The following is a 14,751-nucleotide window of genomic DNA, read 5'->3' as shown; positions in this document are numbered from 1 at the left end:
GATGATGAAGTTTGAATCTATATGATCATGTCTATTCTGGTGTTGATTCTCATATAGAGTATGTGTAAGAACTCCTGCCTTCTCTGCTGTTTCATGAACTAAACCAACGTGCAAACAACTTGAAAATAAGATATTGTTTTCTTTGGGTTTTCCCTTCAAAGTTTTCATACACTTATAAAGAATGTTTCGTTCTTCTCCCCAGCCGATTATGAGATCCCACGTCAATTGAAGAGAAGAACGAATGCCAACGAGAACACTGGGTCCTGAAGGGGGTGAATTGTGAGATCTCACATCGGTTGAGGAGAAGAACGAAACATTTTTTATAAAGGTGTGAAAATCTCTCCCAAGCAGACATATGTTAAAAATCTTGAGAGAAAAGTCCAAAAAGAACATTATTGAATATTAACTAGCAATGGAGTTGAGTGTTCCAAGAAAATTTCTCCCAGAACTTACTTGGGTTACCTCATAATTGCAACACAGACATGAACTAGGGCAATGAGCTAAAGATAATATTGGTTGACTAATCTTGTCAAAAAGTCAAAATAAAGACATAAAAAAGTCAACCAAATGAATAGGGTTGTGTTGGATGCTGTTATAGAGGATATATCTTATGTACTTTTGTTGAAAAAGTTGGTTCCTCCAAGTAATAGACTTCATTTCAATGACAGAACGATTGTGATTTGAATGTTTCCCTTCAAATACTTTTTAAAACATAGATTTGTATTCTAGTGGAATCTTACCTAACTCATGAGTTTGTAGCTAGATAAGATTGCAACGATACGACGACTCTAAATCTACGACGAGACGAGAAATTAACCAATGACGACGCAACTCGTGCTCAAAGTAAAAATGTGGTAGAATAGAGTTTGTTGAGTGCAGATATGCATCAGAAGTTGACTTCCTTTACGAGTCTTCTCATTCACACTTAACTTGGTAATCAAACTTTGTTCTGTACGTGCAATGTTAAATCTTTAACACAAGAACTGGATAGCTTAAGTCAAGTTCACTACTAGTAGATATTGTCCACTTTGATTCATTACGTGTCGCCGTTAGTCTCACAGTTTTAAAACGTGTCTAGTATACTAGGGAGAGGTTTCTACACCCATATAAGAAATGCTTCGTTCTCCTCTCCAATTGATGTGGAGGCCCACGACCTTACTTCAATAGAATATGTTCTATAGGTTGTAAAAATGTGTCATTGAATTCTAAGGAGCCAAGAACCGAAGTCTGGTGGATGAACCACTGCTCCGTGGCTAGAGTGTGAGATTAATGGCTCAACAGGCTTCGATCCTGCAGTTTAGAGGATCGTTCTTGGTAGAGTCTATCTACTGGGTTGGTTGCAAGGCGGTCTGACAGACTTTAAATACTTTTATTGTGAGATCCCACGTCGGTTGTAGAGGGAAACAAAACATTCCTTATAAGGGTGTGAAAACCTCTCCCTAGTAGATGTTTTTAAAACCGTGAGGCTGACGGCAAACCGCAACGAGCCAAAGCTATAACGACCCAAGCCCACCGCTAGTAGATATTGTCGTCTTTGGGCTTTCCCTTTCGGGCTTCCCCTCAAGGCTTTAAAACGCATTTGCTAAGAAAAGGTTTCCACACCCTTATAAACGGTGTTTCATTCTACTCCCCAACCAATGTGGGATATCACAAAAAGTGGACAATATTTTGTTAGCGATGGGTTTGGACGGTTAGAAATGGTATCAAAGCCAGACACCGAGCAGTGTGCCAGTGAAGACGCTAAGCCTCCAAGCAGGTGGATTGTGAGATCCCACACGGTTGGAGAGGGAAACGAAACATTCCTTATAAGGGTGTGGAAACCTCTCCCTAGCAACTGACGGGGTACGTAACGGATCAAAGTGGACAATATCTGCTAGCTTTGACTTAGGCTGCTGCTTCGAAGAGGAGAGATTCTGATTCAATCTTAAAAAACTATTCCAGACTGGCCATGAAGCTCAAGAACAGGAAACGTTGACTCACCATCGTATCTGTAATCAAATTTAGAGATTGTTTTTACACTTACAGCAAATCTAAATTCTTTCACCACAGGATTTGGACCTAACTGAGGCAAACATCACGGTATACTCAGTTTTTGGTCAAGTGGAAGTGAGTGATTAATTTAAGTGCAAAGTTCAAAAGTGGAGATAATCATTATGCTGGAAGATGATAGAAAGAATTTTTATGATCCTCCACTTAGTACATAATCTACAATCTATATTGCTCATTCCATCTGAATGGTAGGTTAAAAGAGACATTAAATTATGTTGGCACCAATACCCTCATGTGCTGCCTTTTTCCAAACACGACTCTATTTCTTTAATAGATATTTTTGGATATTGTCTGGGCAACAGATTGGTTGAAGATCCATTCATAAAGTGGCTTTTCAATTTGGTGATGACATTATTTAGGTTCTAATATCAGTTTTCAGCTGACTTTCTTAAGAACACATTACCAAACTGCTAAATCATTTGGTGTTTAATCAGCAACCTTCATGTTTGTTAGGACCAGGTTCTGGAATCCATAATGATAAAGAGTTTGAGAGATGCTCCTTTAAACATGTCATTTCGTGAGCTACGTCGACCATGCTTGGCCTGGACGATGGAGTGTACTGTGTGCACATGATACCGAGCTCGATCAACTCGAATAGAATTTGGCATTGCAGTTTGGGAGATTGTTCTGTAACGTTTGGCCTTGGAAGGTCGTATCTTTTCATTGCTTCGTTGGCTATGTCCTCAAGCTTGTGAGGGTAGTGGCTTTTTACCCATTCATGTAGGCCTGAACCTTGTTGGAAATGATGATCAGTTGGACGCTTTCCTGTCACAACTTCTAATAGAAGAACTCCAAAACTAAACACATCTCCTTCAGTTGATGGACGTTCTCCTATTCCATATTCTGCATTCCCAAATGCAAACAAAAATGTTAATAAGATTAATTCTCATCCTAGCATGATAACTACTGTCGAGTAGATATTATCTGTTTTGACCCGTTACGTATCACCGTCAGTCTCACAATTTTAAAACGCGTCTGTTAGGGAGAGGTTTCCACACCCTTATGAGGAATACTTCGTTCCTCTCTCAAATCGATGTGGGATCTCACAATCCATCCCACTTGGGGGTCCAGCGTTCTCGTTGACACACTGCCCGGTGTCTGGCCCTGATACCATTTGTAACAGCCCAAGCCCACCGCTAGCAGATATTGTCCGCTTTAGCCCGTTACGTATCCCATCAGCCTCACGATTTTAAAACGCGTCTGCTAGGGAGAGGTTTCCACACCCTTGTAAGGAATGCTTCGTTCCCCTCTCCAACTGAAGTAGGATCTCACAATCCATCCCCCTGAAGTCTAGCGTCCACGTTGGCACATCGCCCAGTGTTTGGCTCTGATACCATTTGTAACAGCCCAAGCCCACCACTAACAGATATTGTCCGCTTTAGCCCCTTACGTATCCCATCATCCTTATATGGAATGCTTCGTTCCCCTCTCCAACCAGTATGGAATCGAGTAGAAATTGAGTGGTTATTCACCTGGAGCTATGTAGCCAACAGACCCACATAACAAACCATGAGTTGAACTGAAGGAAGTTGACTCGTTTCCATAAGGAGAAAGATTGTTAGCTTCTCCTCCTCCAATGATCAGTCTTGAAATTCCAAAATCAGTGACCACAGCAGTCATGTCATCGTCAAGAAGAATGTTGCTTGGTTTAATATCACAATGCACCACTCTAACCGGTGAGTGATGATGCAGATAGGCCACACCTTCAGCCACATCACTGCAAATCCTCACCATTTCAACCAAATCTAGCTTATGAATACTCAATCCTAACCCATTAGGATACAGATAGCTTTCCAAGCTCCCATTTGACATCAATGGAAGAACAAGAGCATTGAAATCTGGTCTGCTACAAGTGGTTATAATCCTGATCAAATTTCTATGCCTTGTTCTTTTCAGCACTTGACATTCTCTTTTAAAGCTTCCTGAGACATCACCTGCTGTTCTTATTGGCTTCAAAACTTTGACAGCAATCATTGTCTTGTCCGGTAGAATTCCTTTGTAGACTTCCCCAAATCTTCCTGTCCCAACCAAGCTGGAAGAGCTGAATCCATCAGTAGCATCCACCAGTTGTCTGTACGAGATTCTTGGATATTCCACCTCCTTCCAATCTGTAGTTTGTTGTTCATATTCTTTCGAACCCCTCCGATTCAAACCGAAACGATTCATTCTCGTTTTCGGCCGGAATACGAAGACAATCCCAGTAATGAAAAGTACAAAAACTGCCAAAGAACACAACAGAATTGGCAGCAACTTATAGAGCTTATGTCTTTCCCTACACTTGGGCAAGCCTTTGATTGAGCCACAAAGACCATTATTACCAAGGAAAGAAGACAATGTCAGCCATGAAAACACCCCATTGTTTGGAACTCGACCTGAAAATCTGTTAAAAGACAAGTTGAGCTGCTTGAGAGTTGAAGATGTCTGAATACTGTCGGGAATGTTTCCAATCAATTGGTTGAAAGAAACATCAAGCGTTTGAAGATAAGGCATTTGGCCAATGGAAACTGGTAAAGACCCATCAAAGGAGTTGAAAGACAAATTGAGGTGCTCCAGTGCTATGCAGTTCCCAAGCTGGGATGGAATTGGGCCAGAGAGATTGTTGGAGGACAAGTCAATGGCAAGCACCATGTCCATTTTGCTAAGCTCCCATGGCAATGGTCCATGTAAATGGTTTCTTGACAGGTTCATATAAAACTTCATGGTCCTCACAGCAATTTCACTAGGAATAACACCAGAAATCTGATTGCTGGAAAGATCTAAGAAATCTAAATTGGTACATTTTCCCAAACTTGGTGGGATTGTTCCTGAGAGCTTGTTTCCATAAAGCCATAGCTGTCTCAACTGTGAAAGATTAGCCAAGGTTTCAGGAACAGAACCAGACAGCTCGTTGCTTGAAAAATCAATATAACTCAGAGGCTGAATCTCACCAAGAGAAGATGGGATTTCACCAGAGAGTAAATTCCTGGAGAGGTGAATATTAACAAGCTTCCTTAATCTTCCAACCTCAAAAGGAATGGTTCCATTCAAAACATTACCAGACAAGTTCAAAACAGTAAGGTTTGTGAGGTTTAAAATGGAAGGATGAATTGAGCCATGGATGAGATTATCACTCAAATGAAGCTCTGAGAGATTGACATGGAGATCACCAATAATAGAAGGAATTTCTCCACCAAGATGATTGCTAGCTAAACTAATCTCTTGAAGCTTTGAAGAATTGAAGAAAGAAGCAAAAAACGGCTCAAGATTTGAGTTCCCATCATGGCTGATAAATTCATTATCAGACAAATAAACATACACCAAAGATGGCATGTTCATAACAGGCAACTCCCCACTCAGCTTATTTGACCCCAAATCCAGCCATTTCAACTTCGTTGAGTTCAAAAGAGCTGCTGGAACACGACCCTCCAGCTTGTTAGACCATAGCAGAAACTTCACCAAATCTTTCAGCTCACACCCATCGTTCAAAGGTATGTTCCCACTTAAAGAATTGTTCGACAGGTCAATATACCTCAATGGAGAGCTCGACCCATTACAGAACAGCAGCTCAGGAATCTGCCCTTCAAGCCTGTTGCCACCCAAATTAAGATACTCCAATTGGTTAAGATTTTGAAGCTCTGTGGGGATTTTTCCTGTGAGTAAATTCCCTTTCAAGTCCAGTTGCTGAAGATGAACCAGAGAACCCAATTCCTTGGGGATTTGACCTTCAAAGAAATTCTCAGATAAATCAAGAATCATCAAGGAAGAAAGATTGGATAGAAATGGAGAAACGGTGCCTCCAATCGAGGTACCAGAAAGAACAATGGAAACAACTTGGTGGGTGCGATTGTTGCACTCAATCCCCGTCCAGTTACACAAATGAAGCTTTGAATCTAAACTCCAATTTTGAAGATGGTCTTTTGGGTCAGAGGAAACCCCATTTTTGAAAGCAAGCAATGCCGCTCTGTTGTGGTGGTCATCTTCAAGGCTGCCAAATGCTCCATTGAAGAGAAGAAAAATGAAGCACAGAAAAGGGAGCTCGCACAGAACCCCCATTGATGAAACAGACACAAAAGGGTTCCACGAAGAGATGAATTGGAGAAGGAGCAGTGTCAATTTATTTGAAAATTTTGGGGCCTAACCGCCGTTGACTAGTGGATGATCACTTGGCGCCAGTGGGCTTTGACTTTTGTACTTTTGACCAATTGGATTTTATCACGTGTGAACAATTTTAAAAAGAAGTGGATTAAATTTAGATTAAAAATATTAAATGTCCTATGATTCAAATTACTTTGAGACTAATTAATCATGATTAGTAGTAAAACAATAATAATAATAATAATAATAATAATAATAACCAATGGAATTGTAATGTTTATTAATTTAAAAGATATTATTTAGATTTAGGGTTTTGTCAACCGAATCATAATCCCAATACAAATGTGTTGTTTCTTGGAAACGGGCTATTGGGTTGGGATGCATTGCCACTTCTTAAAGTTCATAACACCTAATTTTCTTTTCTTTTTCCTTTTTAAATAAATAATAATAATTTTTTTTAAAAAAAGTCCATTTTCTCAAATTATTTATATTTTTTTTTACGTGAAAATCGTGTGGTCGTTTGAGGTTAAAAATGCATAGTCCGAAATTGTCGACATAAATTTCCCATTATTTTATAATAAAAATAATTTTATAAAGTTTATTTATTAAAAGTAAAAAGGTATTTATTATTATATTGCCTTTTATTTATTTATTTAAGGTTTAGGTTTTGAGAATCAAAGTTGATTTTGGGCTTGCAAAATTACCGCGCAAGCCTATTGGGCTGTCTGTATGGGCCTGACTAAAAATTGGGCCGACAAATGGGCTAAGCTTTCTGGGCCTCAGATGCCAAGCCCATTAATATTGACATCAACTGAATCATGACAGAAGCATGTATGGATATCATAATGAATTTTAATATTAGAACAGTTATCCTTTTGTTAATTTTTTTTATAAATTATGAAAATTTCGATTCACCCACCATGTCGGTATCGAACCCATAAAGATACAAAAACGTTTGACATATCGACGAAAATTTTGAATTTTTTTTAATTATTATTAAGCTCGACTCCAGGGGAAGAGTTACGTGATTTTGTGTCTTTTCAAGTGATTCTACGTTAGTCGAAAATGCGATCCAAGTCTCACACTAGATAATAGAAGGATCGTGCATATATAAGTAAGAACAACTGTTTGTAAGGATACGAAATTAGATGGAGAAAAAAAAGTAATAAGGTTCATACCCAGATTAGTCAATATCATACCATTGTGAAAATACAAAGAGGGTCATTGTCTCTTACATGAAGAAATCGGCATCTCATCTCACAAATAAAACGAAGAACTGTAGGACAAACACAACTGTATTTCACAAAAGAATTAGAGGCAAATGATGAAGTAACAACTACATAGATTTCTGCTAACGACATGCTGCTTCACTCCTGTCATGTACTGATTTATATACAGTATAGAATCTGTTCTATACAGTCTTTTATACATTCTATGAACTCAAATCCAACGCACACTAAATCAGAATATCATCAATAAATCTCAGTCAAAACCGAAACTCCTTTGTTAAGCTTCTCAGGGCTGTAGGCTGCTGCTGTCAAGCTAGAACAGAACACAGTGCTTAATCAAAACCAGAAGTACACCATTGCCTGTCCATTCAAAATATGGTCTTTTTCAGTATATATTAATCAATGGTTTTGCATCTTAATGGATAAGGAAAGGAGAGTATAGGCTATACCTCTTGCAGAAGGTCGAACATCGCGTTATCCGGTTCCGGGCGCTGCTCGGTTTTCAAACTTCTCATCTCAGATTGAATAGAATTCAGCTGTTCTTGTATCTCCTTCAGCAGTTTCATCTCTTCCACCTTTGCAGTACTAATCTCTTGTCTTATACTGTCTATATTCTGTTCGAGCTGATACGTTGCACGACAAAGTTGCTGAAAAGGTTGAGATTCAGCAACGATTTCGTCGATTTGTTCCTGAACAGGAATCGTACTGGAACCTACAGCTTTTACTTTCCTTGCTTTTGATGATTTGTTCTTCTGGCTTTTGCAACTAGAAGCTTTCTTTGTTCTGGTTTGCTCCACATCTTTATGGTGCTGTTTGAATGGTTCAATCAGTACTGGGTCTGGCTTTCCTAGTCGATTTTCGCCTTCGAAAATCGACTTCTCCTGTGGTTGGATCCGAGTTTGACAAGCTTGGTTCGCCTCTGGGATCTCGAAAATATCTTGAACAGTTGACAAACCACAACTTTTGGGGCTTACAACATCAGGATGATCTTGAATCCTTGAATGGCTAACAACACTCCCACCATTCAAACTTTTGGATCTATCTTCACCACTCCCTTTAGAATCAGATATCTCTTTTATTTGTTCATCTAACATCTCGATCGGTTTCGACGAACAGCAGTTCGAACGTTCCACGATACTCGGGCAGCTATCCGGTGTAAGAATCTCAAATCTCTCCATTTCTGCAACAGATTTTCTATAATACAATTCATCAAGTTGAGTCAGAGGCAGAGACTTTGCTCTTCTCACATAGCCACTTACACCAATTTCTCCATTACTGACTCCATTAGTGACCAAATCCTTGTTTTGAAGCAAGAACTTATCAGCAAATCTGGGTTCACAAGAACCCAAATCAGGGCAATCCAAGCTCAAGAGTTTGTACCTATAAGCCTGCACTTGAAATTCAAGAGAAGCGATTTCCATTTCTTTTTGATATATCATATCTTCAAAACCAGCAAGATACTCTTGAGTATGGCAAAGCTTCTCCTCTGCCATTCTTTGATATTGACTTGCTTCCATCTTCAAAGCAGCCTTTTCTCCTTGCAAACGCAGAATCATCGATAGGGCTTCACTTGCTGCAGTGGCTGAGGCTTCTCGTTCTTTATCAAGCTCTGAATAAAGCGTCTGTAGGAGCTGTTGACCACCTCCATGCCCTTCTTTTACACGTTCCATCTCAGTTTCTGAACCACTTTCCGCCATTGAAGCCTCCCTGAAGAACTCTGTAAACACCACTAGGCTCTGCTAATCCAAATAATCCTCAACCAAAGACCGAGATGGGTCGATCTACAATCGCTCGAATCATAAATACAAAAGAAATGGACATCAGAAACGAGTTGCAGAGAGGGTTTCGTGCAAGAAAAGAAACTAAAAGGAAAAGAAAACTCCAATGAAATCAAACCGTCAAATAATTTCCTAAAACCAGGCTAAATGTGTTGCTTCTTTCAACCTTTTTGTTAATTATTTACCAGAAACAAGCTAAAGGGGTCTTTAGTTTCGCCGATTTTGTTAACGATTTCCAATAAACACAAAAGGGGTTTCGAATTTCAAAGGTTTTGAGAACAGAGATCTAAGAAAACCGCCATGAAAGAGAAGAACAAGAAGATGAACTCACCGACAGGAATTGCAGCGATTTTCAGGGGGAAACCAAGTCGAGAATATGTAGAGAGGAAAGAAGGAGTGAAAAATTACAAAAATGAAAGCCAAATCAGAGTCCACTCGATCATTGAATAAGAAAACGGCGTTTATGGACGCTACAGATCAGAGGAGGGCGCGCTCTGATATGGACAAGCGTGGGATTTGCAAGAAAATGGATACCCACCATTTAAATTACTGTATATATTTTAAAGTTGTATTGATTTATACAATAAACATATTTTTATTTGTCCCAACGGGCCAACGGCATTGCTTCCCTTTGTAGGCAAAAGCAAGCATGTTCTTGAGTTATTTTTAAAAGGGCTACCACACGCGTTTTAGACACATCAAGATTATGACGTCCAAAACTCCTGCCCACCACACCGGTTCTAGACACATCAACATTTTGTGATTAATATTTTTTCTTCATCGTCAAAATTCCTAACCTATTTAAATAATCGATCAAACATAATTCATTAAACTTACGTTATTCTCAATATAAGAAATTCACTAGTTCACTAGGGTCAAGTCTAATAATTATATGAACGGATTGTCTAGGTATTTTATGAATAAATTGTCTAGTCTCTACTGTAAATACCCCTCATCCTACCAAGATTTTCATCCCAAAAAATTCCAAGCAGTGGCAAGTAGTAAAGTATAATAGTATCTTACAGAGTGTCTAGTAATATTTTTTTCCGTTGATGTCAATAAAGAGTGCAAATGTTTCTCACAAAAAGTTGTGTTCAACATATGATACTCGATGATATAATAACATAACCTTTATCTATCTCTACAATAATATGATATTATCAACTTCGTGCATAATATCCTGACTTTGCTTTTGGTTCACCCAAAAAAAACCTAGTACTAATGAAGATAATTATTTTTACTTATATACTAATGATCATTTTCCCTCGAAGTTTTTCCTAATTTTTTACAAATTAATATTAAATTGGATCGACCCAATGATAAGCTGATGTTGTACTTATTTGAGTTTAAATCTACTTTCATCTTAACTAATTTTTTCGATAAAATTAATTTTTAATATTCAATGAAGAAAAGATTTAAATTTTTTTAATAACGAAAATGATACCTTTTAAACGCGTATGATAGTAATTCGAAGTTAGAAGTTGGTGACAATTGGAGAATTAAGGGTTAATACATTAGAAGGGGAAAAGTTGTTGCCATTAATTTCAATACAAAAGTCAATATATGATTAATAATATACAAAATATATATATATATATATATAAGTAAAAGTAGTGATTTTAAGAGGAAAATAAACAAAAGTGCTGTCTTATCTTGAAACCAAACACGGCAACTTCCAATAAATAAATAAATAAAATGCTTTATATCAATTTTAATACCCTAATTTTCTTTTTCTTATTCAATATTAATTCCCTAAATTGTCTTTATGAATTATTTTTTAAATAAATATTAATGATTTTTGTCCTGTTTTTATTTTTTAAAATAGTATTTTTAAAATAAAATATTAAAGAAATTTAAGCTAAATTATAGATGTTTTCTGTAATTTAATTTATTAATTTTTGAAAATCGTTAAAAATGCACGATCGATAAATAATCATAACTACGTGGATTTCCTTTTAAATTTTAAAAATTCGAGAACAAGAATCTTCAACAAAATCAAAATCAGACCGACAGGTTCGACCCACAGTGGCATATCCATGATTACTCAAAATTGATAACCATAGTTCCAAGGGGGACAAAATAGTTGCTTTTTCATAGGGACACAAAAAAAGATACGGGAGAGTTTTTCAAAAGGTCGTTATCCGTTGGTGGTGATGGCCAACGGTTATAATACCGCCCAATTCTAGCGTGCCACGGTGGGCTCCCCTCCATAGCCGACCAATCCTTGTGGTCTTTAAAAATTTAATAATACCAAAGGAATGATACCCGTCAATAATTTTGTTTCCTTCTTCCTTTTATTTATTTATTTATTTATTTTTAAGCTTTATTAAGAATATTTTATATTTGGTGGGTTTTCAATTCTAATATTTGACTTTTTTTAATAAATTAATACGTGTAATTTATGATAAATTGTTAATTCAAACTGTATGTAACTGTTTCCTAATATCTATTTAATGTTTTTAAAATAATTAAAAAAAATGAAAAAATGTGCGGCAAAAGACCAAGCAAGAAAAGCGGAGTGGGTATGATAAATGGGCCGAGTTAGTTTTGGGCCCATTTAGGGGAAATGGGCTTCAAGTTATTTACAAGCCCATCAAAGGCCCATATCGGTTGGCTTCGGTGAAAGGCAATAGAGATAGGATGCCACGTGTTGTTTATGCAGGCCGACACGTAGGTTTTGCAATTCCCTGTGGAGTCTGAGCAGTGCAATAACGGAGGCTTCCAAATTAAAGAAAATAAAAATAAATGGTACAGAATGACAGAGGCAAATGTGTATGGTATCCTATGTCTATCTCAACCACAACAACCCTCTCCCAAATCAAACAAAACTACACTCACTCGCCTTTCCTATTCTAGCCCCACTCTATCTTGTCGGTCCCGTGTCGACTCAAACATCAATTATCACCTTAAAAATCGATAGGTGCGATTAGATTGAGATGACTTATAACGAATAGTGTAGGATTCTTCAAGTTTCTTTTGAATTTCAGGACGAAAAGAGAAATGGGTTAATGTGAAAAAAAACGTGATCAACTCGTCAAGGTCGTCAAGACAATCAATTGGGTCAGGACCCAATCCAATACTAGACCCATTCAGCCTTAATTTGACTCGGTCATTTGTTCATACATCTTTAGTGATTATAGATATGATTGATTCATGTTTATCGAATGTTTCAACGTTTGTTTTTCATTATCTTGAAGTAGTTGAAAATTCCACAATAATTTCACTTTTTCCCCAATTTTCATCTCTATGTATACAAAATTGCATAATTTATAGACTTTTAACCCGAAAACGAACTTGGCATAGAGAGATAAATTACAAATATATGAGTTACAGTTACCCTTAAATTAATTATTTATTTTTTCTTAAATTAAAATTTAAAAAAAAAAATATGACAAAGAATTGTCAGAAGAGCAAATAAAGAAGGGAACATGTCAGACATGCAAATGTTTGTTCTGTTGTTGTGAGGTGAACAAGTTGAACACATGAGACGCTTATACTATTATGGTGGGGACATTTTTAATAATAAAATCAATTATTTTTAAAAATACTCATTAATTTATTTAATATAATACTAATTAAATTCTTTAGCAGCAAAACAAAGTCCTCCTTTTCCATAAAACCACATCATGCCAAATTAATATTTAAATACAATGAATAACCAAACTCATATTTTATACAAAGTTTATAATATCAAATTAAGTTGATTAATTAGTTATTAGGAGTTCCATGAATCATGTTACTCTTGTAGTAAATGCGTTATAAAACTTTGAAAGGAAGTGCATAATGGAAAACTCAAAGAGGAAAACATCTGTTAGCGACGAACTTGAGTTATTACAAATGGTATCAGAGTCAGATATCAAACAGTGTGCTAATGAGAACGCTGGGCCCCAAGGGGTGGATTGTGAAATCCCACGTCGACATTCCTTATAAGGGTATGGAAACCATTTAAAAATATTGAAGGAAAGCTCAAAGAAAACATGTTCGTCGAATCTTAATTTTTTTTTTTTTTCGAATCTCTAACGTCTTAGTCGAGACGACACGGTTTGATTGGAAAATTTGCATTATTTTAGGGATTATTGGAGAATTGAAAAGGAAAGAAGAAAGTGATGATAGGGAATTTATTGTTGGCTTCTATTTGTAATGAGCGAAACCAAACCAGGCTGTCTTGAACGAGTTTTCTTTATTTGCACAATGATCCCTGTCCACATCATAAATTCACAAACTATCCTTCACTTTTCAAAAATTTCTTTTTGTAACCCACAATTTCACACTTTAATTTCACCTTTTGGCCCAAAAGCTCTGCAATATGTGATGAAAAGGATAATAATGAATTTAAATATAAAGTTTTTAATTAATGTTAGCTGAATATAGATCAGCTATTAATAAAAGGAAAATATAGGTATCCTCAAAAGTAACTTTAGTGTAACCATATAATATTTTCTCAGAATTAAAAAAAGCTTATGGATTTGGAATTTATCAACATTTATTTCAATAAATTGGAGTATTGTTGTAACAGCCAGCTACTGATGTGGATATTTTCCTTTCCTCTCCTTAATTTATAACTTATCCATATTGTTTTAAAATTATATCTTGATATTGAAATATTTAATTTATGTATGAGAACTAAGATATTTTTTTTAAATTTTGTTTTAAGGTATTTTTTATTTTTATATTTATTTATCCCTCAATTATTATCCTATTTTATAATATACTAACAATTTTTCCTACTCTATGGTGTAGACTATGTTAAAATGTACATTAAAAAAAAAACTCATTTGACTTATGAATTGTCAAATATCAAAACATTATTGTTTTGAGATTATAAAAAAAATTTAAATAATAAAAAAATTAAATCAATTTTCCCATTAATTACCCACAAAAGCTGATGTGGTACTTATTTTTTATTAAAAAATAATTTTCTTCTTTCTATAATTATTGATTTTTTTTTTATATTATTAGTTTTTTTTCTTTCACACCCAATGCATGGCTGCCACTACGACCTGTCGTTATCGGCCATCGTCAATATTGTTTTTTTTTTTTCTTTTATTAAAAAAAAAAACTATTTTAGAGTTGAAATATTATTATTATTATTATTATCACAAAGAAAAAAAAAAAAAAATTCCCGAAAAAGAGGCGATGACTGGTAAGAGTAGATAGACAAACTTATTTTATTAATTGTAACATAATTACAAAATATTTGATTAAATCTGACCGTTGAAATCCCAGATCTTAAGGTCATTTAACACCTAATGCTGTGTTTGGTCAACAAAACAAAGACTTGGAAAGGCATTAGAAAATTCCGTAGTCAAATAGTTTTTTTTTTTCTTTATATTTGATTTACTAGTGGTCACATTTGAAAAAAGAAAAAAATAAATAATAAAAATATGGTTTATATTTTGTGTACAAAATATTTATAAATTTTAAAAAAATATAAAAATATATTTTGTTTTAGTTTTGGATAAAAATTATTCGTATGTATAAAAATTACCCTCTTAAAAAAATATTCTTGAATTTTAAAAAAATTTATTAATAAATAAAGAGTTAAAAAAAATATAAAATACTATTAACACCTTTTTTAAAAGAGTTCAACCAAGATTATTTTATTTTTTTAATATTATTTT

At 35.6% G+C, this 14,751-nt stretch overlaps 1 protein-coding gene, 1 non-coding gene and 1 pseudogene across 4 annotated transcripts; 1 reads left to right on the top strand and 2 right to left on the bottom strand.

The window, feature by feature from the left end:
• Positions 1-1,149: 1,149 nt before the first annotated feature.
• Positions 1,150-1,359, top strand: LOC111780765 (small nucleolar RNA U3). The gene has a single exon (XR_002812910.1). It is a non-coding gene; the product is annotated as a small nucleolar RNA U3 (small nucleolar RNA).
• Positions 1,360-2,193: 834 nt separating this feature from the next.
• Positions 2,194-6,081, bottom strand: LOC111780546 (putative leucine-rich repeat receptor-like serine/threonine-protein kinase At2g24130 pseudogene; annotated as a pseudogene). The gene is made up of 2 exons (XR_015413635.1): positions 3,522-6,081; positions 2,194-2,892 (listed from the first exon to the last, which is right to left on the bottom strand). The product of XR_015413635.1 is annotated as a putative leucine-rich repeat receptor-like serine/threonine-protein kinase At2g24130 pseudogene (transcript).
• Positions 6,082-7,272: 1,191 nt separating this feature from the next.
• On the bottom strand, positions 7,273-9,685 carry LOC111779626 (uncharacterized). 2 transcript variants are annotated; one of them, XM_023659710.2, is made up of 3 exons: positions 9,462-9,685; positions 7,802-9,133; positions 7,273-7,712 (listed from the first exon to the last, which is right to left on the bottom strand). In XM_023659710.2, exons 2-3 carry the CDS (start codon positions 9,047-9,049, stop codon positions 7,689-7,691), a joined length of 1,272 nt encoding a protein of 423 aa, XP_023515478.1. In that variant the 5' UTR covers positions 9,050-9,133; positions 9,462-9,685; the 3' UTR covers positions 7,273-7,688. The 2 variants fall into 2 exon arrangements, with proteins under 2 accessions (XP_023515478.1, XP_086975783.1); XM_087119657.1 differs by lacking the exon at positions 9,462-9,685 and having other exon boundaries at positions 7,802-9,455.
• Positions 9,686-14,751: the final 5,066 nt, after the last annotated feature.

The sequence above is a fragment of the Cucurbita pepo genome, chromosome 18, assembly GCF_057944985.1.
Source record: "Cucurbita pepo subsp. pepo isolate OVF chromosome 18, ASM5794498v1, whole genome shotgun sequence".
Classification (NCBI taxonomy): domain Eukaryota; kingdom Viridiplantae; phylum Streptophyta; class Magnoliopsida; order Cucurbitales; family Cucurbitaceae; genus Cucurbita; species Cucurbita pepo.
The sequence above is the reverse complement of the archived record's forward strand: the minus strand, read 5'-3'. Positions and strand labels throughout refer to the sequence as shown.